The sequence below is a fragment of the Grampus griseus genome, assembly GCF_964374135.1.
Source record: "Grampus griseus genome assembly, chromosome: 4".
Classification (NCBI taxonomy): domain Eukaryota; kingdom Metazoa; phylum Chordata; class Mammalia; order Artiodactyla; family Delphinidae; genus Grampus; species Grampus griseus.
The window spans coordinates 78,692,842-78,719,307 of record NC_138997.1 but is presented as its reverse complement, the minus strand read 5'-3'; the positions used below and the strand labels follow the sequence as shown (position 1 = coordinate 78,719,307).

The following is a 26,466-nucleotide window of genomic DNA, read 5'->3' as shown; positions in this document are numbered from 1 at the left end:
AGACATCTGACGATGGAAATTTCTCATTAAAAAGTCCTCAAATATATAATATGATACACTTCTATGTGTTCTGTCATAGAAATTATTTTTAAGTGAGTTTCCTTCTCCCAACTTTTCTCCCATCTTCTTAATTAGGGAAAGGAAAGCTTAATGAAATGGAATTTGGCCAGCGATTTTTATCCTAAGAGGGATACGAATTCATTCAAGCCATCAGCCTGCTGAGTTTCAGTGTACAGAGTTCATCATTCTTGTATTTTTCCTTACATCAAAATCAGAGATCGCATCTTTATTATTTAATTGCCATATTTTTGCCTATCACTTAAGAGGTTTGTAATCCATTGAACTAAGAATATAAATATCTAAACTGTGTTTTACACAATTAAAGTGGTTCTTTGGGCAGCGTCATTGAGATCAGTGAAGCAGTGAGTGTTTTCTATTGTTTGATTTAGGAAGCACCAGGTACAAAACACATGAAAGATCTCTGGACACAGAACAGGGATTTGAGCATAGAAGACCCGGCCCATTTTTTTATAGGACACATTCTAGCTTCGGGAGGCTCTTGGTCTTTGCAGTCCTTGTTGGCATGCCTTGTAACAAACCGTTCTCATAGGGCCTTGTGGGAGGGATCAGTTGTTGCCAGTGAAACAAAGACTTCTGGATAACTGAGTAGCATCAAGGCATATTGATGCGGATCAGCAACTTGAGTTAGGAAAAGGAGTAGCTTTTGTACCTCCCTTTTTTCCTTTCTCCTGCATGCAATTTTAATTCCTGATATTTCCAGCCCCATTTGTCTGTTGTCACCTGACTCTGTGTTTGGGGACACAGCCCATGATCTCTCTAGAGAGCTTCAAAGAACTGATGAAAAAAAGAGGGCTCCCTGGCGGCTCTGTGCTATGCCCTCCTTGATCCCCTTCCCCAAACTAAAAGCAAATAGAAAATTCTGTCACCTTCCTATTTGCATAGGCTCTGTAAATACACCAAGTCATCCAGGTAACAAGAGAATGGTTTTCTGGCTTGGAAGATTTATTTTGAAAAAAAATGAATAGCCCTATTTATGTATATTTCTGAAATTTTCTATCTCAAGAAACACATTTAGTTAGAAACTGACTTTTAATGTGATACAATGTTTATGCACATAGATGCCATAACTTTGGTTTAAATTATGATATTGTCAACATTAGGCATCTAAAGTTCACTTCTTAGGAAAACAATTGAAAATATCAGATTTAGCATGAATAAAGGTGAACAGTTATTGACACAAGAAACAAATGGGTATTGCCTCTGTGGAGCCAGGTAAAGAGGATGCCCTCTCTGTTCTTCAAGTTTACGTTAGCCAAACCTAATTAATGCTATCAGGAGGCAGAGACTGAGTTTGAACATTGCAAGTTTCTATTCAGCATTGACTTAATCATACTTTCTGGCAGTATGAAGGTTTATGGTTGAGGTGTTCAATATGTGAACAACGTTCCAACTATCTCCAAACTAATTCTAGAATTTGGATCATGCAGAGCTCATTACTAACACTTTACTGCTGCAGAAAAAGACGTTCCAAGAAGGCTCAGGGATTCAATCAGAAAACTTGAATTCATTACAGTAACTTGAATAGTGTGGGAATTGGGCATCATTACTGTCAAACTGAAATCTCATTACCATTCTTAATAGTCTTTCAGCGAGCCCTGGCTTCTCTTCCTAAACTAAACTAGAGTCTGTCATCTGGTGGAAAAACTCTGTCTCTTTACAGTGTCAAAAGGGTAGCATAGACAAAAGTAATCAAGGCTGCAATTGATTCCATATTTTTGAGAAAGGGAGAGGTGCTTCCATCATTCCATTCTGTCTTCAGCCTCTGAATTTCCATGCTTGACATTCTGTTTGTCTGCTTCCCTTCCTGGAACCTGATTTTTCCAATAACGTGGGGGCCTGGATCAAATTGACAGAAACCAAGGCCAAACGGAAGAGGTGAAGTCGAGGGTGACCTGTATTGTGCGGGCTCAGGAGAGTGAACCTGCGGAAGAGGGGCTCAGGCAGGTGCCGGATCTTCACAAGGATGACCTGGCGCAGCGCAGAATTCAGGGCAGGCTTGGCCCTCACCGCGAGGCTCCGAGCTTTGTCGCGGTCGCCAATATAACAGAAGCCGACCGGGAGACGTGGGAGAGGCTGAAAGTGTCAGGAAAGAAGAGGTGTGTCATGTTTTCCCCTGGATTTCTCCTAACAGTGGTATCATTTAACTTTGAAGGAATCACTTATCCTTCTATCATTTTTTATTTTCATGGCCAGAAAAAATGCCTCAAAACACAGAGCATATTCTGCATGCTGAAACTTGTTAATACTAAAAATTACAAGCCACAAGGACAGGAAACATCCTCTTTAATTCAACTGATTTATTGTGAATGCTTATTTTAATAGGCTTATTTACGTGTAAGGAATTTAAACTTGACTTTTAAATAATTTTAATTATTTCATTGTACCCAAGGTTTTCTTATGCCATCATTTATGATGTTAAGAAAGCTACAGAAAACCTAAAGTGCTATTTACCTAGGCAAGACAATGATCGTTTCTTCATTTGATTGATTAATGGAAAAGCAATCCTGCTTTAGACATTGAAGTATATTTCATACATCCAGTAGTTTTTCAAAACTCTTCATTGATTTTACTCACCTTAGAAACCTTTGGAACTTATTTCCGGTTCTGACTAGGGATGGAGATGTGGAGCACACGTGTGCCCCTGAGCCTTCACCAGAAATTAAAGCAGAAACTGCCCTCCGTGATGACTTTGCCAGCCGCAAGGCAAGGGCTTATAAGAAAGCTTCCAGCCCTAGGCAAAAGTTCGTGCACTTCGGACCAGTGACAGAGATAGATCAGCAGACATGGAAGCGGCTCAGCATTGGCAGGGCTGGGCCGAAGGAGGATGCAGAGGAAGTCATCAGTCACAGCCGCAAGATTCAGACGTACTCTGTGTCCCCTGCCTTGGCGGCCATGTCCAGTTTACAGGAAGACCACAGGCTTAATCCACAAAATGACTGCAGGTACTTTTTGCCATTACATGTGCAAGGAGATCTGCATGGGAATCACTGCTGCTTTTAAAGAGTTTGCTGAAGCACATTAAAGAAACTGCCAGAGATGACGTAGTTTTAACAGCCTCTTTTGCTGGTTAGCAGAGAAGTAATGTCAGTAGATTTCCCCGCGGGGAAACGTGTGTGAAGTTAAATGACAGACATCCATTTTGATTCTGTTGTCACCAGAATCACTGCCTGGGAATGCCAGTAATTTTGGCAAATGATTCATCTTCCCTTGGCTGCATTAAGCAGTATTTTATTTGTTGGCAATACTGAACAAACTAGATGGAATGTTTTAATGATACCCTTCATGTTTCTCCTAAAGATACATTGATAAAAATCTGGGTTATCTATACCCTCCCTCTTTCTTATCCCACGAGGGAGAAAAAAATTGTGATTAGTGTCATTAAGTTCAGATTTTGGACATCTAAGTAGACACAGAAAAAAGTAAACATCTCTCCCCCCCCCAGCTCCTGCCCAGTTTTTAAAATTATATAACAGAACATGAGTAGAAAAAGACTCTTCTTTTGAGGGTTCCTGTGAGTCAGGAGTTTCCTTGAATGAATCAATCACCATCCAAATTTGTGAGGCGTCACCTGGGAAAAGACCTTGTAGAGCTGTCATCAGTCCTCATCCTCACTGGAGGCCTTCCAGCTGTGAACTCCCAAGCCCTCTGTTGGGGATTTGGTTCCACGGGCTGGTCTTTCTTCCATTAAACAGGTATAGGGCATTTCTAAAGTTCTGGATTCTCCGTGCGCTAGGTGTGCTTGGGGAAACTTAGAGATCAGAGTACACTCTGCACCCCCCCCCCCCGCTGTCTATGCAGGGCCCAGCAAACATTTATTTACTAAAAATTTGCTTTGCCATCTCTGTGTGAATTGCCTTCCTCCCCTCTGAGGTCCCAAACCACTACCCACATGTCCTCTTTTGTCTTTAGCTGAAGATGGTACTTAAGGTGAGGGTTTCAGCCATTTTGGTAAGCTACTCAGTTTTCCTGGGTCTCTTCCAGGTATACATGTTATCAAAATTTGTTTGAGTTTCTGTTAAAAAATAATAAGAAGAAGATTCTGGATTCTCCCAGGAAACTCCACTCCACCTGCATGGTGGGAGCAAAGCAGAGCCCTCCACGGCAGGAGGAAATGCTCAGGACAGTCTCCTCCATGCCTTGTTCATGATATCCAAAGCACACAGTGGATGGTCCATGACATAGAGAGGGGTTTCTTTGGTTCCGTACTGTGGATGACACCCTAGAGGCTGTCAATAGAAATAACCCTGGTGCATCAGAAATGCCCTGCTGGGGTTTCAGAGGCTGATGGGGGTGGGGGGTGGAAGGGGTGAGACTAAGAAATTAGTAAGGAATGCATCCTTGAGTCCTTGACTACTAAGGGGCCATCACTCAGCCCCATGGTGGCAGAGTCAGGCTAGCCTTCTTTGACTTTCTCAGGCCCATATTCTATTATCTCATTCTGAATATGTCATCCTTACTAACCGGCTTCTGGAATAGCAACCGAACCTTCTCTCTTAACCTTTCAGTCTCAGTGACTTTCACTGTCTCCTTTCCTAACTCTTTTCCCTCTTCCCTCTTGCTGCCAATGCTACTTGATCATCAACAGAATAGTGACGTCTGGTGTAGATGACCGTTGTAAGAGGGTCTGCCGGCTGGCTGTGGTGCCGGAGTCCCAGGAAGAGCATAGCTGCAGTTTAGGTGAGTGCCCGAGGAGGACAGAGAAAGGTGAGGACGTGAAGGCTGACAGGTGGGCCCAAGGCCTCTGGTGGGAATCCTTTCCTAGTAGTAAAGCTGTCCCGTCTGGCTTTAGTTACCTGCAAACAGCTGCCGCAGGATGGCAAAGAAGCGACTGAAGGAGTTGTTCAAAGAGGTTCTGAGACGGTGCCAAAGGCTGAAAGATCCGAGGAGAGCGGCCAGCCACTGTGAGCGCCTCGCCCGCTTTCCAGGGTGCGCTGCCTCTGCTGTTTGTGGCTGCTGGGTCCCCCCAAACAGCTTAAAGCCACGGTATGCGCTTGATGACTGATGTGGCGTGGAGCCCCTTAAAGGAATGTGCCCATCCCAGGGTCAGAGCTCTGCTTTCAGTGTCCTTCCTGGATAGAGACTTTAGACCTTGCATGTGGTTGGGCGCTGGCCAAATTTCATTCTCAGGAATCAGGAACACCAGAAAGGGAAACCCATTCCCGTGTAAGTATCAGCTGCATGATGGAGGTCCACGGTATTAATCCTCAGTCGCTGTGTGCGCTGCTGCCTCTGTGATCACTGGCTTCTTCCGTCTTGAGTTAACGCCAAGCGAGTGATGCTACTGCAAACATCTTTAGCAGTAAGTGCCCTTTGACTGGCTGGACTGATGTGCCCTAGTTCATGTCCTCTGACCTCTGAATGGGAGGCCTCAGAGAGAGAAGAGAAGTCAGAGAAGATGACAGCTCCTGCCTGGAGTGGCAGTGGACTGAAAGGCCCAAGAAAATTGTATGAGTCACAAAAAGATGATGCGATGGCCAGGAGAACTGTGATATCTCTTAGACACCTTGGATCCAAGCTAAACCAGTTCCGTCCAGTTCCATCTGCAAAGCAACGCATTGTGGAGGGATCTGCCAAGGGTCCACCAATAAAAGATAAGAGTCAGAAGATCATCCTAAGCTGTTTTGACTTTGTTTCTCCAGTCTGAGCCTTGATACATGCTTTGAGTGTGTCATTAATGCTTTACGGTTTATCCGTGCCACTTACCTGCTATTGCTAGCAGAAATGACATGACCTAGTCTGCCAAGATGTGTTTTTCTTTTTTTGCATGTGAGCAGGTGTGGAAAGAATAGTTCAGTTGTGAATTGTCCTATTAAACATTCTTTCTGACTCTCATTTTGTGGGCAGCCTAAATGGGAAACTCTTTTATTTCTTCCTAGCTCACATAGGAGCCGTCGTGTAAAGGAGTTGAACTTCTTTCTGACCTACTTGATTTCATTCTGATTCCAGGAGGGTCTTCAGGTCCAAAGAAGATATATACTACTTACACAATTCGTTTAATTTAATTTTAACATTCGCAAATAGTGCTTTCTAGAGGTAGGATTTCCATTCCATGCTCTGACTTGATTTAAAATGAAGGTAGGGAATATGTTAAAAAGGTAATCAACAAGGACCTACTCTATAGCACAGGGAACTCAATATTCTGTAATAACCTAGATGGGAAAAGAATCTGAAAAAGAATGGGTATATGTATATGTATAACTGAATCACTTTGCTGTACACCTGAAACTAACACAGCGTTATAAATCAACTCTACTCCAATGTAAAATACAAATTTAAAAAAATAAAATGAAAGTAGGGAAATAGTAATCCAGGGGTTCATGGTCTGGTTTCAGGTCCTATATGTTGAAGCTTCTGTTGCTATTTAGTAAGAGTGATAGACTTTTGTGAAAAGTGTGGTCTGCCTGATCAGTGCAGGGCCGAGGAGTACGAGTGTAGCATAATTAAAGCTCCACTGTAAAACAGGAAGTGATGAAGTTCTGCTTCACAAAGGACCTTGATAGTAGTGGGACAGAGGGTAGAGTGGGGAGTAAAGAAAATCTTAAGTAATCCCCAAATTTTAAGATGAAGATCCTAGCCATCGTTACCATCTGGATTTAATGTATGTTTTACATTCTTCCGAATCATAATACTACCATAGGAGAGCCTTATTGTAACCCTGGTTTCAGGGGGCAGGAGTAGTAGCCGTGCTCCACTTTATAACTGTTACCCTTTCAAAGTGCCTCCGTTTCCTCCAGCGTACCTTCTCCTGGGAATTCACAGGTAGGTTGAATGGCTGTTGGCTCCAATTCACAAATGGGAAGCCTGATGTAGAGAGAAGTTACACCTGGATCACACCTGGATCCCAGCAGGTGAGGGCAGGTTAGTGAGAGAGGGACAGCCTTGCCCACCACGTTCACTCTCTCCCCAGATGCCCTGATGTGGTGCTGGACCCTGCATCCATGGGCTGCCGGAGAGCAGTTAGCGTGAAAGGAGAGAAGGAAGTGAGGCCTATAGGCTGCCTACTAGAACATTCTAGGTGGCCCATTTACTCACTTCTCACACAGCCTTTGAGACTAAGCAGTTTCTTCTGTATTCTACAATAAGGAACCGAGGCCCTGGTCTCACACAGCTGGTAATCACAGATCCAAGATCCAAACCCACCGCTGTCTGAAGGGGGAGCCGCCGTTCCACACCAGCGCATTACCTACCAGGCTACCAGAGGAAACTGTGGCGGTCTGACGACCTCCCTGTCACTTGTATCTGTCCGTCTATCTGTGATTCGGGAAGAGACCTCTTTATATTCACATGAGACTGAATGGCTGGTTTGAGCATAAGGAGATGTAGTGAGATTAACTCTGTGACGTAATTGTGTGATTGAGCAAAGCACACACCTTGGGAATTCATGTTCCCTTTTAACAAGTATTTACTGAGTAATTACTATGTGTAAAACGCTGTGCTGGGTGCTGGGGGATAACCTTAAATGAGCAGTAAATCCATTTTTCCCTCTCACTTCAAATGAAGCTTATTCTAGTTCACAGTATTGCTAATCATTGACCCTGAAGTACTTTATTAGTGCTGAAAGTTACATAAACACAATCAATAGGGGAATAGAGTATTCTTTTTGTCTTTCTAAATACCGCCACCATCACAATTAAACTTTATTAATTGCTTTTTTTTTTTTGTAAGATGCTTATACCAACTGTAATTTGTCTGGCCAATTTTGTACTTGATAGTCTGTGGACTGACCTACTTTGCATTTTTTTTTTTTTAAAATCTCTTTGTTAGTGATTTTTTAAACTCATCTTTACTTTTCTATTTTCCATAGGACAACTGGGAAAATCATTTGAAGCCCAGACTCTAATTATCTTCTCCCTAACAGCAAAGGCAATTCTGATGAAATTTGTGCCCTCTTAAAGCTAATAAATTAGTCTGAGGGGAAATTTCTTAAACCCATATGTATGTAGTAAACAGATAAATGAAGGTCATCTTCAGAGACTGCACTATTCTTTTCAATTTCCAGAGCATCCAATACGTACTTATTGAGGGCCTAGTCTGGTCACTGTTCAGAGAACCCCAAAAGAAAAATCCCTACCATCATGAAGCTTATGTTGCAGTGTTCATCTATATTTGTTGGCAGAGCTGTCCACGAAATGCTGTTAAGTGTTTTGTGTAGAAGCGATTTAAATTTAAATATATCCTGCGTGCAACAACATAGCTGAACCTCATAAAGGAAATATGTAAGGAAGCCAAACTCAGAAGAGTCCATGCTGTATAAGTCCATTTATATAGCACAAAACTCAGCACTAATCTGTGGTTTGTGAAAATTCATCAGGGTGTGTGTGTATGGTCTGTGCACTTTCTATATGTATATCTTACTTCAGTAAAACATGAATTAAAATATTCCAATAGACCCAGAAATACATACCAGCTGTTCATTGATCATTCCTAGATGAGCCATCCATTAAGAATAACTTCTCTCCTCGTTTCCGTAGATAATTTAGAAAACGCTATATTTGAATGTCTATTCTAGTAGGCCTGTTAATTAACTGGGAAACATTTTACCGGGGCTTCAGAATTAACACTGTTAATTCTGGGTAGAATTAACACTGATTATGCACTCTTTCTTGCTGTGAAGGAATCCATCTGCCTCCATGCAGTGATGGTTTTGGAAAATTGAGGGTATTAATTTAACCTTTAGCATCTTCTGAAACTACTCCCCAGAGAAACAGAAAATGGGTCTTACTTCTGGAAGAGAGACATTCACAAACACTTTCCTCTTCTTGATTTTGGCCATTCCAACAGAAACTTTGGGTTTTTAACTAGTGTCGTTGCCTTCGCTGTGCATGAAAATAATTATTAATGAATCAGACTGTTGTAGAATGACGAAGGTATCAGAGAGAAGGGTGTATGTGTGTGTCCACCCATGTGCTTTGGAGTGTTTTCTCTAAGATCATTGGAAGAGATCTTTAGAAATTACTCTTTTCCCTATAAATTGTTATAAACTGGACACAGGATCAGGTAATTTTTGCTGAAAACCCGCACATTTAATTTATTGGACTGAAAGCAGGACATTTTTTCTTTACTCAAAAAATTCTTTGTCCGCCATCAGAATGCATGAATGAACAGCCTTTCAGGGCATAGGTAAGAACCTTCTCTTAATATTCTCCTTTGCTGAAAGAGTCATTTGTGGGAGCTGCTTTTTTTAAATGTGCTTAAAATAGGCCCTCATAATGTTCTAGTTTTTATTTTCTAATTTGACCTTTATCTTTGTTTTATCAGGCACATTAAAACTTAAAATGCCTATATCGAAGAAGGTACAACTTTGTAGATCTAAATAATCAGAAGAATATAAAAGATTGTTTTAAAAAAAGTCATTATTTTTTAAGTTGTGGAGTATCGTCCACGTCTGGTTTTGATTAAAGCTGCCAGTTTTCTAGGAATTGTGGTTTTTGTCAGATGCATGCGGAAGGCACTGATTGGGGTTCTGGTTGGAGTTCTGGTTTGCTTTCAGAAAACTGCAGAAACACTCTTTGATGTAATTTGTGCAAGTGCATTAACACATCAGGGAAAGGGTCAGTAAGTGTGTGCTTCTATGCTGGGTGTCCATTACAGCCCATTACTCTGCACAGAAAGGCAAAGAACAGTTCAGCTGTTTGTGAACCATCTTAATACATGTTTGGGTTTTTCTAAGCGCCTTCTCTAAACATTGTGGGTTGCACCTAAGCCTTCTTGTGTTTATATTGAACAGATTCTTTCTTTGTGGGTAGCATGGGGATTTTTTTCATTTCTCCTCTGGGTTTTACTACACATTTTGCATTCTTCAGAAATGTCAAGACTTTGCTTTCATTTTCAGCAGTTAATGAATATTACTAATTGTCTAATGACCCTTCTCTTCCAGTAGGATCAGCAAAAAAGGTTTGGCACACATACATTTCACTTGTAGTTTTTATTTCCAGCGTGGTTACAGCATTAACCTTCGTCTTACCAATCCTCTAATTTTGTATTTGGTCTTATAGATACGGACCGAGAACTCCTGTGTCTGATGACGCAGAGTAAGTTGTCTTGTATTTGTAGGAATACATTAATTACTAGCCTAAACTGCATGCTTCCAGTACTCACCACTAATTGAAATGCAATTAATATAACAGTGGATTGAAGAGCTAACTGACTCTTCTCTGCAGCCTCAGAGAAGCACTTGAAGTTGGAATGCAGAACATACGTTCTGTGCAGGAGAGATGAATGAAAAAGCCACTGAAGCATGATCCTAATACGCAGCTGCTGCTTAAAAGTTTACTTTTTATAGACAGAGCATGTGCAAGTTGTTCTTGTTAGTGTTCGGACGTTGGAACCCCTTCTGAACCACGGAATTGTTAAAAGGCTTTTCTGTGCTTTGCATTGAATTCTTGATATGTAAAGGCTTAGCCATGAAGTGGTCATTCTCATAGCTACATTTTTTTTAAGCTAAGAAAGTAAATCCTAAGCCACGAATGATAGATTCAGAAGCCCAAGTTCCTCTCAGGTTGGAATAATATAAACTGTGGGCTGCTTGAGACCAAAACGTTGGGATTTCGTTCAAGTTCCGTGGCATAGTCGGGGGTCAAAATGTACAACATGACTTGGGCTGCCTCTCCTTGGTTTCCTCACCTCTCAGAGATGCATTTCCCATCCCCGGCCTAACATCCAAATTTGAAAAGAATCCACTCTCTCCCGTTTGTGACCACATTAACTCCATTTCAAAAATGGATTTCTCATAGACAGAGCATTCTGAAACTGATATCCAAGGCAGAAGTTTTCTTTGCAGAATGCTCAGGTTTAAGAAACATGATTACTATCTCATTCCAACAATAGCGGCCCACTAAGCCTGATGTCTGCCCTCCGGGAGAGGGATCTTGTGGCCTAGTGGGAATCTGGGCCATCATAAGAGTGGACCCTAGTATTCCCTCTGCTGCCTTTCTTCCTGGCCTGATCCATAGTTTCAAGTCACCGAGTGAGGAATCTAAATAACAGTGTAGAACAGACAAATATCATTTCCACCAATGACAACGAGATCAGGCCACAATTGACTGTTTTTGAATTGTGCTTTTTCCATGTTTGTGTTCAAGAGGTCAGCTTAGTCTGTACTTATAGCTCGAAGCAGTCTGACTCGTGTGCCAAGGGTATCGGTTTCCGATGTGTGATGCACAATTGCTCTGTGGCCTGACACATGGAACATTCATGTCTCAAAACCAAATTCAGCCGGAGCTTGACTGACTGCATGAAGCTAAGTAGTCTATAAAATTGAGCCCTGGTTGTTGCTTTTAAAATCTACAGTGGCAGTATTTAACATTCACTGAAAAGAGGGTTATATAAGATTGATAGGCAAAACACTTCTTGGATTTGGTTAGCAAAAACATTTTGATAGAATGGATTTACTCTTCATCATTGCAAAGCTGCTGTGCAATTTGCCTAATACAGATCTCTAAAAAACCCTAAAAACTGAAAGAAAAGAAGCTACGTTAAACAGCTTTTGAATTTTACCTGTACCTGAATATGAAACCTCACCCTCAGGAGAAGTTAATGATTTTTTTTTAAAAAAAATCATTTTTTTAAATGATTTAAATGGGTGGGAGTGGGGACTCCTCTAAATTTACCAAAACAGCAGCCTTATGGGCCAGGGTGAGTATACAGAGCTTCTTTTCCAAAAGTCTTATCGAGGAACATCCAAAGGGCTGCATTTCTTTCTTGGAGTAGACATAATTTATATGAAACCATGTGGGGAACAAAAAGAAAAGTTTATGTCAGGGTTTTGTTTTTTTTTAAACAGAAATTCATAATATGTTTTGTTCATTCCCCCACTATCTCCCTTTTTCAAAATCTTTAAGGACAACTATTGGCACAGACTCTATTTGTTCGTAATTGACACATTCTTAAAATGCAACCCAATCAAAAAAAGATGTGCTCTTTAAGGAAAATGCAGGTCAGGGGCAGACCTACCACACAGGCAAACAGAAATTTCCACCTCCTGGCAAGCCACGAATGGCTCCCTGGATTTAGTTTCACCTTCTTGCCCTTTACTTCCACATGCCTCCTCTCCCAGCGGTCCCCTCCGAGGAGGCTGGACACTGTGAGAGCCAAAGGCCATTTTGTTCTTAATTCCCTTACCTTAGACTTGGGCCAGAAACAGTTTCCAGGCTCCCCTTGAGGTAATTTAATCCTGGCCCTCAGAAATGCCAACCTGTCACCGAGAGAGGCTCCTGGGCCCTGCAGCCCAAGGGCACGGCCTGTTGTGCTGAGAAGTATAGCCTTGGTGCAAGTCCATTTAACATTCTGGAACCTAGGCTTCTGCAGGGTCCCCCACCCCATCCCTAGACAGGTACTTCTTCATTTTGGAGGCTGAGTCCAACCTCTGAATTAGGGAACATTTTCTGAATGGTGACTCAGCTCATTTTCTGTCTACTATTATCAGTTCTGAGCTTGCTTAGTTCGTTTTTTTTTGAAATGGTATAAAGATATCGCTCATAGTTTTATTATTTCTTTTTTGGGCCAGTTGGCTGGTGTTTCTTTAAAAAAAAAAAAAAAAAACTCTAGGAAAAAAATAGTACTTCCTGGTATGTGAGAAGGCAGGCAAGTGTTTCTCTTTTTATTTCACTAACAAGCTTTTGGCCACATTCGGGCTGAGGTAGTTAAAACTTCATGGTGGGAGCAGAGATAGGAACCCGGGACAGAAGAAGGCAGTTCTGAAGGCCTTGCTCCCATCCTCTCCATGCCGGTCGAGTGAGATAAACAATTCTCAAATCCTGGAGGAAGCTGCCATTTTCTTCCTGGGGTCCCAAAAGAAGTCCTTGCTCTATGGCCACCCACTGTGGCCTAAACCAAAATTCTGGCCTTTAAAATTATAGATGGCAAAGCTGAAGGAAGGGACCTCCTTCCTCTCCCACAATCTGCCAACTATTTAGTAGATTATAAGAGAGTCCCGGCTCAGAGGAGTTTATATCTTCTAAGACCTTCACAAAGCCTGTAAATTGCCTTAAAAGATGAACTGACTGAATCAGACATATTTCAAGGTAAGCCTTTTTTAAACTCTGAAAGGAAGAATGGGATGAGTTTTGGTCCCTTTCTGGAAAGCTTGTTGAAGGGAATTTTGATCCATGAAGTTTCAAAACCATGGGTTAGACTTTTCTACCTAACTCTGCAAGTTCCTAAATCTTCCTTAAACCACATTAATAAACAGCATAAGCTAGGTGAAAAATCGCAGCCCCTCCTCTCTTTTGAGGGCTCCAGTTTACCTTTCAGGAAGGTACAGCTGCCACAATCAACACTGTCCCCTGAGTCTGTGGACAGCTCCTCACGTGGTGTGTCATGTCCATGCAAACAGAAGCCTCAGATCAAAGAACGTCCCTTGGCGCAGATTATTAGAATACTCTTGGGGAAAGCAGATTACAAGTGTAGTCTTCAGTGTTAGCTCTCTTAGGTCAGACTCAAATTGTGCGGCATCCAGAGAGAGGGGAGAGGCACCCACACGTCCATGCAAGTTCATTTGGGTGGACCGAAATGAACGTGGGCGGCCATTGCTTTGGGGTCATCTTCTCCTTCCAGAGAGCTGCCTGCTAAGGAACCCACTAGCATCCGGTGATGCTGCTACTGTGCATTGTCTGGCCATGGGCATGACTGTTTTGGACATCACTGATGATGTCTGGAACTAGTTGGCGTCTCAATGCATGGCTTTTCTTTTTCTTTGTGTTAAGCTGGCTTCAAAAATGGACTATCGGTCTTCTGTTCTTAAACAGCCCTCCACTCGATTTGAGTGTTCTATAACCCATTTGGTTCCCAGAGCTAGTCATTTCTTTGAGAGAAAAAAACGGGAAGATTTTGCTTTGGTTTTTATTTCTATTTTCATCTTGCTGCTTCAGCTTTCGTTGTAGCAAAGGTCTACATAAGCATCGCAGAAAAGGCCCTATGGTCTTGCCCAACATTTAATAAGCTCCTATAGAATATATCAATTATATGAACAGCCTAAAGGTTTTTAAAAATTGCTTTCCCAATGCTTTTGCTTTTAAAAGAGTAGATTCAGAGGTATCCTGACAAAAATAAAGTGAAATCATGGTGAGAATTTTAGGATACAAAGTATATACTGATTTATATATTTTATCCTTTAATCTTACCATAAAATATTTTCTTGATTCCAAGATGCCATCAACGCACTATCAATTTACAGACAGTTTTACAGGACATAGAAATAAACCACATCAAACGTATATTTCATTAATACATAGCTGTTGGATGCAACCAAAATTCAGAAAATACAACAGGAAAAGGTGGTGCCTTAGACTTGAAGCTGTATGATATAGTTTTTTTCTTTTTGAAAATGGAGAGATTGCCTCAGTTAACGGAGAAAGCATTTAAGCCAGCTCTTTACACAAAGAAGCATTTACTGCAATTAAGTTTCACTTCAGGGGACACCACTCTCCCTCGCTATAAATTCTCCCCAAGTTATACATTTTAACTCTCTTCATTTTACTTTCTAATACAAGTGAGACGAGCCCAGAGCTTCAAATACCTTTCTCTAGCCCTTTACTTTAAACATACATTGACCCCTACATATAAAATTAGATTGGCCTGATTCTGCCATCACTGAAGACAAAGATGGTCACATTTTTGCTTTTTGCCGCAAAAGGAGAAAAGGTGAGGCTGCTAGCATGCCCGCTGCTGCAGGCCGAGGGATGAACAGACTGCAAATCACGCTGCTGCCTTAAGCTGCGGAGGGAAGGGGGCAGTTTTTCCAAACGCGAGAGCGCCCCGCCGCGGCGGGACGTTGCAAATGCGCGGAGACTTGCGGAGCACTGATCCCTGTCCACCGTCGTCTGCTCTCTCCACACGCAGGAGCACGAGTATGTTCGACATGCGGTGTGAGGAGGAGGCCAAGGTGCAGCCGCACAGCAGGGCCCGCCAGGAGCAGCTGCAGCTGATAAACAACCAGCTGCGGGAAGAGGATGACAAATGGCAAGATGTGAGTGCCGTGCAGGGCCGTGGGCAGCGGGGAGGCTGCTCTGCCCGCTGGGCTAGAGGCCCTTTGGAGCAGAAAATCAAGCGGGGCTGGAAAATCAGACTCGGGCTGGAAAGCCATGCAGAGGAAGGGCGCCCCTAGAGGGCTTCAAACGGTGACACAGTCCATGTGGGCATTAGGGAAAGTACCCTTGCTGAAGTTTGGCCACAAAAAAGAGGGGAGCAGAAGGGAGGCAACTGGCACGGGATGCAGAACTGAAGAGGGACTGTCTTTTGAGACTATATATTTGGAATCGATGATAATAATGATGATGACAATGATAACTGCCAACATCGAGAGCGTACCAGTAACAGGTACTATTCTAAGTACCTTGCATGTCATCATTCTCTAATCCTCTCAATAATTCAATGAGCTAGCAACTATGATGGTCCTCAGTTCTACAGATGAGTCCCAGAACAGCTAAGTAACTTGTCCAAAGTCACACAGCTAGTGAGCTAGAGAGCCAGGATTGTAACCAGTAAGGAAGGCTCCAGGGCCTGACGGGGGCCTTGGGATCATCTGTGTGCTAAGAGCAAAGAGCCAGGGCAGGGGAGAAGCCTAAAGATAGGGATGAGAGGAGGAAGAGTGGATTACTTCATCCTCACAGAGCCCTCTGAGGTGGCTACTGCAGATTTGCCTCTACCTTTAGTCAAAAAAGTTAACTTTTCTAAAGTTGATTAAATGTGGTAATAATTAATGTCTGTGCACCTTATGTGCACCACCCCATTTAACCCTCACCACAGGCTTGTAAGCGTAGGTATTATTATCATTTCTATTTTAGAGATGAGGAAACTGAGGTGCAGAGAGGCTAAGGAACGTGCCTGAGATTCCAAAGCGTGGAAGAGATAGAGCTAGGATTGTTTCTCACAGCCGCACTCCCACCCGTCCGACTCCAGAATCCTAAGTCCTCAACATTATGCTCTAACTGCCCATAGGATTTGTGGTGAGGTTCTTGAAAGGATCAGATGACTTAATACGTACAGAATTGTTGGTTTTGTAAGACCCCAAAGCCAATTTTTTTTTCTGTCTTTTCTTCCTTCCCTGAGGGAATTGTAGGTCTGTGGTTAATTCCTACCATTCTGTTGTCAGCGAGTCCATTCACAATGCAGAGGTTGTAAATAGCAAGAAATGAAGTTTCTTACAATACCCTCTGAGGCAATACTTTAAAATTTGGCAACTGACGTGGAATTTGATCACAAATTTTACATTACGGTGTTTAAGTAAATGCGCCGCCCTGCTATGGATAATGTAGATATTTCTGAAGGGCTCCTGCCTTCGAGGTAGTCCTGTTCCAACCAGACTTACATTGGATGTACAGGAATGTCTTAGCCTGGCCGATAGTCAGGGCTTACTCAACCCTGAAGAGTAGAAATGGAATTATGTGCAAGCCTGAAGAAAAATGTTCTATCTCCCTCCCCCCACCCCTGCAGGACCTGGCTCGTTGGAAGAGCCGTAGAAGAAGTGCTTCTCAGGACTTAATCAAGAAAGAGGAAGAAAGGAAAAAAATGGAGAAGTTACTGGCTGGAGAGGATGGGACGAGTGAACGAAGGAAAAGCATCAAAACCTACAGGGAAATTGTCCAGGAAAAGTGGGTTCTTTCTGTGGTTGTTCTCGTTGTTGAATGTACAGTATTATCTAGATGTGCTTTTCCTAAAAATCGTTGGTTATCACCACGGCTCTGACACCAATATTATACTTTCCTTCAGCTCTACCAAGGTCTGCTTTGCAATTCCTGTGACTGTTGCCTTTGTTCTTGCTTCCCCTCCCATGCCCATCCTTTAGGGAGCGGAGAGAGAGGGAGTTGCATGAGGCATACAAGAATGCACGGTCCCAGGAGGAGGCGGAAAGGATCCTCCAACAGTACATCGAGAGGTTCACCATCAGCGAAGCTGTCCTTGAACGCTTGGAGATGCCAAAAATTCTGGAAAGAAGCCATTCAACAGAGCCAAACTTATCCTCCTTCCTGAATGACCCCAACCCCATGAAATACCTGCGGCAACAGTCACTGTCTCCACCCAAATTCACTGCCACGGTGGAAACCACCATCGCTCGTACCAGTGTACTGGATGCCAGCATGTCAGCAGGCAGTGGGTCTCCAAGCAAAACTGTCACTCCCAAAGCAGTGCCTATGCTGACACCCAAGCCTTACTCCCAGCCCAAAAACTCTCAAGAGGTCCTGAAGACCTTCAAGGTAGGATGAGTTCCTTAAGGGTAGAACCAAAACTGAACCCTAGGTAATCACTGGAAGGAAGCATCTTGCCTCAAGAAGATGCAATTGTTTTTATCAAACAAAAGCAAAAGGTGTTAACATGTATGATTGTGAAGTTTATGTGTCTCTGAGATTTGGTTTGCAAATAGTTAAGGGATAGATGATTCCCCTCAATTCCTGTTTTTAATACTGATGGGCTTCCGTGAGATCGGTGGTTGAGTCATCTCCATGAGCAATGTCTGTTTCATAGTTGGATATGATGGCATGGTCTCTCTATAGTAGTCATAACAAACCCTAATTTAGCAGCACCCTAGGTATCTCCAGCTATCTGGAGGTATTGCAAATTCCTCAGAACGAAAGTTTGGTTGCCTTTGGCTTAAATAGAAGTATATACAGCTACCTCTCTTTTAGGAAGAAACTACCATCATATCTAAAAAGATGCTACAATACAAAAAAATAAGAATGCAAGGAATACATGGGATGTACTTGGTTCTCAGATGAGACAGATTTTTTAAATTTTTTAAGTGGGAATAAAGTATGTTGTTTTGGGGGATGGAGGGGTTGCCAATGAATGTGTAAAATGATGTACCAGAACCAAAGAATCGAAGACAGTCAAACGTCTTTTTTCTTCCTCAAATTCAAGTATTTTCCCTCATATCAGGAGGAAGTGCTCATCCTTTGTCTCAAGCTATGTTGACTATAAAGAAAAATCAGTTCTGATTGTCCCTGCACACCACATGGGTTCATAATAGAAGACAGGTGGAATTCATCAGTAGCAGACACGGACATGTGACTGTAAAGAAAGTTTGCTAAACTAAACTAATTGAGCAGTGGGATGCCATGTATCTTCCTATTGAATTTCAGAGGGAACCAAACCACACTTTCTGACTTTTGCTTAGATAACTCTGAATGTATCTTCAAAATCTGTGCCTTAGGCTTTCATGAAACAAAAGAAAAATGTCCTGGCTGTCTCATCTGGGTTGAATTGAGATGTTTATCCCTCGAAGGGCAGGGACTGTGTCCTTGTTGTTCATAGCTTCATCCTGAGTGCCTGGCATAGGTGCCTAGGCACTCAGCAACTGTTTATTGAATAAACACACTAAGTTTTTCCTGAGAAGATGAGCTACTCATCATGCAGACTCGTGCACACACAGATATACACATGATCATATGTGCTCGGCAGGCCACCTAAGTACCTCAGCAGCTGTCCTTCACCTAGGGCCCATGGTGAGGCACTGTCTGCGATTTCATGAAGGAAGGTTTGATGTTGAGGTGGCCCAGCACAGGGATAGGGAATACATTTATTTAAGTGGGTATCCAAGGCAGCTGATCAATTAATCCAGATGTCCACTTCCTATCCTTAATATAAGCAGCACAGTGTGATCATTTCAACAGAAGAATTAGGATAGATGACTTCATGGCAAGACTTTGGCCCTGAGAAAACCCAGTCCCTTGCCATTGTGGCAAGACAGTGTGGAGGCCTCAGGAGAGGTGGATTGAGGAACTGGATAGAGATCCTTTCAGAGCTGCAGCTCACCAATGAGCCCTCAACTCATCATAGGTCTTGATGGCTGTCAACCCTGTTCACAGCCCCACCATTGAGTGGGTGGACCCACTTGTATTGTAGTATGTAAATGGGACAGTTGTTGCCAGATAATGCCAGAACTGAAGCTAAGGGGTGTGTGTGTGTGCGTGTGCGTGTGCGTGTGTGTGTGTTTTCTTGTGGGGAGGAGGTGGGCACAGGAGACAGGGAATACAGGCTCAGTTTCTTAGTACAGTAGATTTAAGAGTAAAGGAAGAGCAAGTAAAAGGTTTAAGGCAGTGTTTTCAAACTGAGAGTTGCCACCTGTTGCTAGGTTATGACATCAATTTAGTGGTTTGGAATCAGCATTCTTTTTTTAAAAAAAAAGGGAGGTAGAATAGAATACAATGTTTAAAAAACAGCCTAGTGCATCACACATAAAAAAAGGTAAATATTATTTTGCAAAACTTCGTTTCAGTTATCTTTACGTGTGTGCGTTCAGTTGTGATTTCAACTTCATGGATCACAGACAATAGATATACAAGCCACTGACTTAGGGTAAATAAACTATAACTAGCATCTGCCCTTCTGTTAGTCCTTTTAAAAGATTTTAGAAGGTTTACTAAGAACAATAGCTAATATGTACATACTTACAATGTGTCAGATACTGTTCTAAATCCTGTGCATATATTAATCCGTAAAATCACCGTAACAGCATCATTAAGGAATACTGTTATCATAAAGGTGAGGAAACCGAGGTTGAAGATTACATGGCTGTTAAGCAATAGAGCCAGGACTCACTCTGAGGCCGTCTCACTGCAGAGCTTCTTTTCAGGACCACGCTACATACTGTCAGACCTTAAGGCAGAGAATTCTAGATGCCTTTTAATAAGCCAGGCTAACCACTGTCACTCCTTCTTTCTTGCTCCCACCACCCTCCCTAGACATGGGTGCAAAACAAAAATATCTTAATACGCATGTCCTCTTTTTCTTGAAGAAACTGGGATGGTCCGGTTAACTAGAAATAGGGATTTACTGTCACATAGCATAGCACCAGGTTCCCTGCCCTCCATGATAGCTTCCAAAAAGTACCCATTGCTCCTGACCATGACAGGATAACCTGTGACATATTCCTGATCTAAGATGAGCTCCGCCTAATTTAATATGCTAATCAGAAAAAAAAAAATCTCAAAGTTGTGGATTAGCAGTCAGAAAGTAAATGAAAAATTACTGGAACCCAAATATGCCCTTGATTTTCTATACTGCAAAATAAAAGCAGACCCACAGTAAGGTGAACATGAAATGTATTCTAACGTGAAGCAGCCTGAGAAGGCAGACCACCTTTTAAAGAAGCCTTCAAAGATGGCATTTAGAGGAGCCCTAGTTTCTAGAACTGACCGAAGCATATAAAGGACCTTATTCTTTGTTAGACCGTGATTATTAAATGCTAATGATTTAAGGTGCTTCTGAACGTGTTATTTTGTCATAATCTTTTGCTGGGGAATAGCATGTTCTTGTTCATTTCGGTTTTTACAGGTAGATGGGAAAGTCACCATGAATGGAGAGACGGTTCACGTTGACGAGGAGGAGAAGGAAAGAGAGTGTCCCCCCGTGGCACTTGCCCCCTCGTTGACCAAATCCCAGATGTTTGAAGGTGTGGCCAGAGTGCATGGGTCCCCCATGGAGCTGAAACAAGACAACAGTAGCATTGAGATCAACATAAAGAAGCCAAGTTCTCTTCCCCAAGAGCTGACAGTAAGAAGCAAACTTTTTTTTTTTCCTCTTCGGGATAATTTCAATGTGAAATAATCTATTTAAAAAAAAATAAGTAGGTCTTGATAACGATCATTTCTTTCTAGGAAGGTGTATTGGTTTGCTAGGGCTGCCATAACGAAGTGACACGAACTGAGTGGCTTACACAACAGATATTAATTGTCTCATGGTCCTGCTGGCTGGAAGTCCAAAGTCAAGGTGTTGGCAGGGTTGGTTCCTTCTGATGTCTATGAGGGAGAATCTGGTCCTGGCTTCTGGTGGTTTGCTGGCAGTCTTTGGAATTCTCTGCCTTATAGATGCACCACCCTGATCTCTGCCTTGATGTTCACATGACACTCTCCCTGTGTGTTGTCTGTGTCCAAATCTCCCCTTTTTATAAGCACACAAGTCATACTGGATTAGGGACCTACTCCACTCCAGTATGACCTCGTCTTAATTTAATTACATCTGCAAAAATCCTGTTTCCAAATAAGGTCGCATTCTGAGGTAATTGAGTTTAGGACTTCCACATATAAATAGGGGGGGAGGACACAGTTCAGCCCTAACAGAGGAATATAACAGAAGGTGTCATGTGTTACGAGTAAAAACCTTTTTCTTGTCCCCCTGCGATTGGTGTCTAGTGTTTTAGAAAAAGAAATAAATCTCTGAAATACCTTCATTTCTGTCTTTTCAGGACCCCATCAGACTTGTTAAAATAATTTGAAAATAACTGGTGCCGCCAGAACCTGACTTTCCATCCTTGACAATATGTATAAAAGGGCATCTTTCTTATTAGTTTTAAAAAACTCATTAAAAATCAAATTAATTTTTTTATTGGTTTAGCCCCTGAAATCCAGTGTAATTAGAAGTACTATTGAATGGCCAAGCTGAAAAATGTAGGGTAATTCAAGAATAGCAGAAGAGAGAACTCAAAATAACATTAGATTTGCTTATTTGGAGTATAAAACGTCATCAAGAAGATTACACTTTTTCTTAGATCTCTCACCAGGGTTCATGCTGGTTTTGCTGATCAAACCCCAACTGTCAGTACCACAGATACAGGCCGGCTTTTGGGGTAGAATCGGACTCTGTTCAGCCTTATCTGTTCTCACCAGAGGCTAATTTCTGTGGTTTTAATTTATAGTGTTTGGGTTGGAATTATAAAGGATGGGGGAAACTGTCACAAATTTTTCCCCCAGCACCTAGAGAAGTTTGGTCCAGAGAGAAACTTGTCTTCCAGCTCCAGGGCTAAGTTAAATGACCCAGCTAGCTAAAGCCATCCAGAGGACTAGATATTATTTTTCTTATCTCCAGGATTTGTCTTTTGAAGAATAAAATATGTTTTTGCAGAGGAGTTGAGAGGATTTAATTCTTCCTCGCAGTGCTCAAGCCCTAGAAAGAGGTTCAAAGTGGAATGGACCAAAATAACTTCCTCACCATGGTAACATGTTTGCTGGTCTCTAGGAGAAAAGTTTTGTGATCAAGGCACAGGCTGAATCCCTCAACCTGGAATTTAATTCTCCTTTTCATTTGCATGAATGTTACCACCTCTGAAGAGTTCTTATGAGTTATCATGAGATGGAAGACTGAGTTCTGCTAGGAGTGTGGGAACTTTACTAGTAGAGTCAACATGAACTTATGCTCTTAAATTTAAATAAGTTCCCCCAATTAATTAGACATTGCAGTGGTAGGATTGCTTTTCTGGGACAGTTAGTAATTCTGTTCGTATTTTTCTTTTGCCACACTTAATGATGAGTGTTTCCTAAGTTCCCTTCATAAGTACCTTTCCATGACTCAATCTGGTTACTCTGTCCATCAGGCCACAGGCCTTTTGCACATACTGTTGAGCACAGTTCTTTGTCCCTGTACTTTGGAGAAGCAACAGTGTAGGAGCCACACTGGTCCCATAACAGAGGTACACAGGGATTAGTCAGGCCCAGTAGATTAATTCCAAGAACAAATCCTAAGGGCTCTGCTATCAGACACGTGTCCATTCTCTACCTTTACCTCTGCCCTCTGACCATTTTGTTGTTTGAATCTGGGAGGAACCCTGCCCTTGGCGGAATAGATTTTTTTACCAGCAGAAGTTAAAGGAATAAGTAAAGAGACCAGATGGTATAAGGTCTAAACTTCCCACACCAACTATTTAATCTGTCTTGTTCGAAGCTTCTAACCCATTGGGGAAAAAGCTTTATCAATCCTATATGGAATCGTAAACAGAAGAAAAGGGGGTTTTACTTGTTTGTTTTGGGGTTTTACTAAACCTCCCTTAAAAAATACTCATTCTCAATAATTACTAATTTTCTTATTTTTACAATGAGCAACATAAAAAGAAGATAGCCTATTGTCTCTTACTGCCAGGCATTTTCCACCTTAACGGTAGTTGTGCTGCTATACTCTCTAATGGCAAAGAGAAGATGGATTGAAAGATGTCACATTGGTTACATTGCCCCAAAAGTATCTTGTTTCAAGAGAGGCAAAATTAGCTGATCTGAAAGAAATCATGTTATTTCAGAAGTATATACGGTATAACAAGGAAAGCCCTAATCAAAAGGTGGCCTTGTGGACTTTTTTCTGGAAACCGTCGTGATCCTAGGCAGCCTGAGGTCTAATCTCATGGAAGAGCCTGGGAGTCTCTTACTCTGGAAAAAACTGCCTAGTTTGGAGTGATTTCTAGTTCAATAAACCCTAGTGGTTCTGAAGAGGTCATAGCATTTATTTACCTCATGTCTAGTACTTTAGGCTCCTGAATTATCCATGTCAGGGGCTACTGCGTTATCTTCTGGGTAGATAACTACCTGTATGTATCAGACTTCGAGGCAAGTTGTTAGCTGCACTTCATGAAATTTTAGCCAAAACACTCTTCATACTCGCTTACAACTTACGACACCAAAAGTTTTCCATTTATAATATGTTATCCTAAGAGCCGTTTTCTTTTCATTAATTAATTTTTGGCTGTGTTGGGTCTTCAATGCGCGTGGGCTTTCTCTAGTTGTGGTGAGCGAAGTTGTGGCGCACGGGCTGAGTTGCTCCGTGACATGTGGGATCTTCCCGGACCAGGGCTCGAACCTGTGTCCCCTGCATTGGCAAGTGGATTCTTAACTACTGCGCCACCAGGGAGATCCCCTAAGAGCCATTTTTAAACCTACTCCTCGTTTTACTTCCTTCTCCATGTTCCAGGAAAAGCATTTCTTGACTGTGTTTCAGCCAGTATATTCCCATTGAAACGGTAGAATTCATTGGTCATGGCAAAATATGGTGACCAGCTTAAAACAGGAAGCTGCACTCAACAGCCTCCCAGGCCTTTTTACCAGCTTGCCTTGATTTGCTGTTTCTAATTCATTTGCCCCATTCTGTGGGGCTGTCAAAGGAATAGTGTTCTTCTTTTTAAATAGTGTCTTTCTTCCCAAAACTGCATTCCCAACAGATATACTTTTTACAAAGGAGTAGCCTCACCCACCACTAAAATGTCACAGTTCCTTCAGGGTGAGCTGGAACTATTCAAAGGGCACAGTACCAGTAGGCAGGAGCATTAATTCAGACGGAGAGGCCGAGAGGCAGAGAAGGGTGGGCACCACGCTGCAATGGGCCACGGGGTGTGAGGTTGGAGGATCAGCCTCTTGGGTCAGCACAACCACTTTTGCGTATGACGTCATGTCTTCAGGTTCCTTCTACCTCATCTTTCTCATTAGAAACTCTTGGGACCATCGACTCTTACTTTAGAAATAGAGCCTAAATTAAGTTTTGCTTGTTATTAATTTTTAATACTCTGGTTATATCTATTGAGACCAACAAACTCCAGATCATCCTCATTTGAATCACCTTTAAGGTAATGAGATCATGAGAGCCGTTGTGCCGATGGTTGTCCGTTACCTGATAAGCATGAATAAATGACCTACTCTGTGGCCCATTTTTGAAATTGAAAAAGAAACTCATAAACTTGCTATGAGAGTAATTTTCATAAAGCAACTAGCAAAGTATGTAAAATAATATTTAATTAAGTGCTAGAAAACAGGGTTAGAAGCCTAGAGGGACATAAAACGGCAAGGAACAGGTAAGATCATGGTAGGCTGCAGTTAGTCTAGTTGGGAAGGTTTTATGTGAGTTTCAAAGTCAACTTGTAGGATTTGCATTGGAACGGAGGGGGAGCAAGCTGTTCCTCATGTTGCGACTAGCAGAAGCAAAGACCTCAAGAGGGGATCACAGGGCTAAGAGGTGATGAGGGTGACTAGATGCCATACACTCCACCCAGAGGGATTGGGGCTCCCACGGCCCCTCCCAGTTATCCCTGAGATATTTCCCAGTGGAAATCTAACACTCACTTTTTTTTTGCATTTTAAAATATTCGCTTCTGTAAGAAAATCATATCATAGCACAAATACTAGACTTGTAGAATCCAGGATTGGAAAAGAATTTGGAAGGTCTTTTAATCTAAGGACTAATTTATCCTGTTTAGTGACCTACAGAGAAATGTCTGCCTTCAAGATAGTCTAGTGTTTTCTTGATCCACTGTGAGCTATACTTGTCTTTGAATCTCTTCCTGCCTTGTTGTTGCCAAAAATGACCCTTTCCTAAAATACCTAAAGTACCCCATGCACTAGGTCAAAGACCAAACCCCCCCTGAGCCTCAGTTTATATTTAAAATAAGGATAATAATAGTATAGGCATCTGATGGTTATCGTGAGAATTCATATGTATAGAGCACTTAGCATGATGTCACAGTGACTCACAGAGGTGCCCTTAAGTTAGTTTTAACATTGTCATTCAACAAATGGGAGAAAGAAAGTTACCGTATATTTTTCAGAAGGCTGAAAGGGTGATAGGTGCAAAGTTTTTTAGGTTAAAGTAAGGTCATCAGAATCACCATATTGAACAGATGTGAATTTCAAACAAATGGGATAAATTCCATGTTGTCTTCCAACTCAGCCCGTCAGTAGCTCCAGCTGTAATTCTCTAGGAAGCAAACAGACATGAACAGCTTTTTCCAGAAGACGATTGCCCTTGCAGATGCTCACACGCTTCTTCCAGCAGCTCTTTTTGGTTCTCCTATTATTCACTCTTTCCCAAGTCTGGCTTCCCTCTGCCACCTAAACCCCCAGGACTCTCACCCGCTGACCTCCTGTCAGCACCTTCTTGCCAGCTCATCCCAACCGATGTCCTGCATGCCCTCTGCGCTGGCAGCACCCTCCCACCGGGTCTGTGGCAATTCTCCCTCATGGACCAACGGCCAGACTCAGCTCTGAGGGATCTAAACAACTTCGTCTGCGTTTCTCAAACTAAGTAACAAGATCTTTCCACCTTGACAAAGCTCTAGGCCTTCCTCTTGAAAATTCAGTACTTTACTAATGTTTTCTGATCCAGGAAAACAGACAATCAGATCTTTCTTGAAACATTTCATTTTGCAGTGAGAGCAGGGTGAAGGCATTTGAGTAGGTGCTGTTTTCCTTACAACTGTGACCAACTGCAGATTCCTTTTAGATGTCAAATGTCAACAGACATTTCTCTAGAAACTGTTTTACTCCATCCAGAAGTAGTTGCAAGAGCATTAGATTTAATACTCTAATTAAGTCATTAAAGATATTTAGGTCTGAAAGCATTTACTGACTTCAAGATAGTATACATCAGGAACAATAAAAAAAATCAAACCTGGGTCAGACCCGCACATTGTTGGCTGGAGAAGTTTAAGGCAAAAAGAAAAAGTTTAAGGAGTGGAAAGGCTGATTCTCCACGTAGATCCTGTTTCAACCAGTGAAAATAGATATTTGGTGATATAAAAGCAAAAAGGGAAACATATGCATGGCATATGTGGCACCTGGGTCCTGGTGCCAAGACATAAATAGACTGATTTTCCAGGCTTGCGTCCAGATAAGTTCTTCAGGACTGGAGCCGGACAGTCAGTCA

At 42.1% G+C, this 26,466-nt stretch overlaps 1 protein-coding gene across 9 annotated transcripts in view; it reads left to right on the top strand.

Moving 5' to 3' along the window:
* Positions 1–26,466, top strand: part of LIMCH1 (LIM and calponin homology domains 1) — a 344,058-nt gene that overhangs the window by 267,632 nt on the left and 49,960 nt on the right. For 4 of the 9 annotated variants that reach the window (XM_082653745.1, XM_082653743.1, XM_082653742.1 and 1 more), the window contains 9 exons: positions 1,935–2,177; positions 2,694–3,023; positions 4,667–4,785; positions 4,871–4,982; positions 10,077–10,112; positions 14,920–15,046; positions 16,513–16,670; positions 16,865–17,273; positions 20,350–20,568. In XM_082653745.1, coding sequence (XP_082509871.1) covers positions 1,935–2,177; positions 2,694–3,023; positions 4,667–4,785; positions 4,871–4,982; positions 10,077–10,112; positions 14,920–15,046; positions 16,513–16,670; positions 16,865–17,273; positions 20,350–20,568 — 1,753 coding nt within the window. Of the gene's footprint in view, positions 1–1,934; positions 2,178–2,693; positions 3,024–4,666; positions 4,786–4,870; positions 4,983–5,418; positions 5,680–10,076; positions 10,113–14,919; positions 15,047–16,512; positions 16,671–16,864; positions 17,274–20,349; positions 20,569–26,466 lie in introns of all 9 variants that reach the window. The other 5 variants (XM_082653749.1, XM_082653748.1, XM_082653747.1 and 2 more) reach the window with 3 other exon arrangements.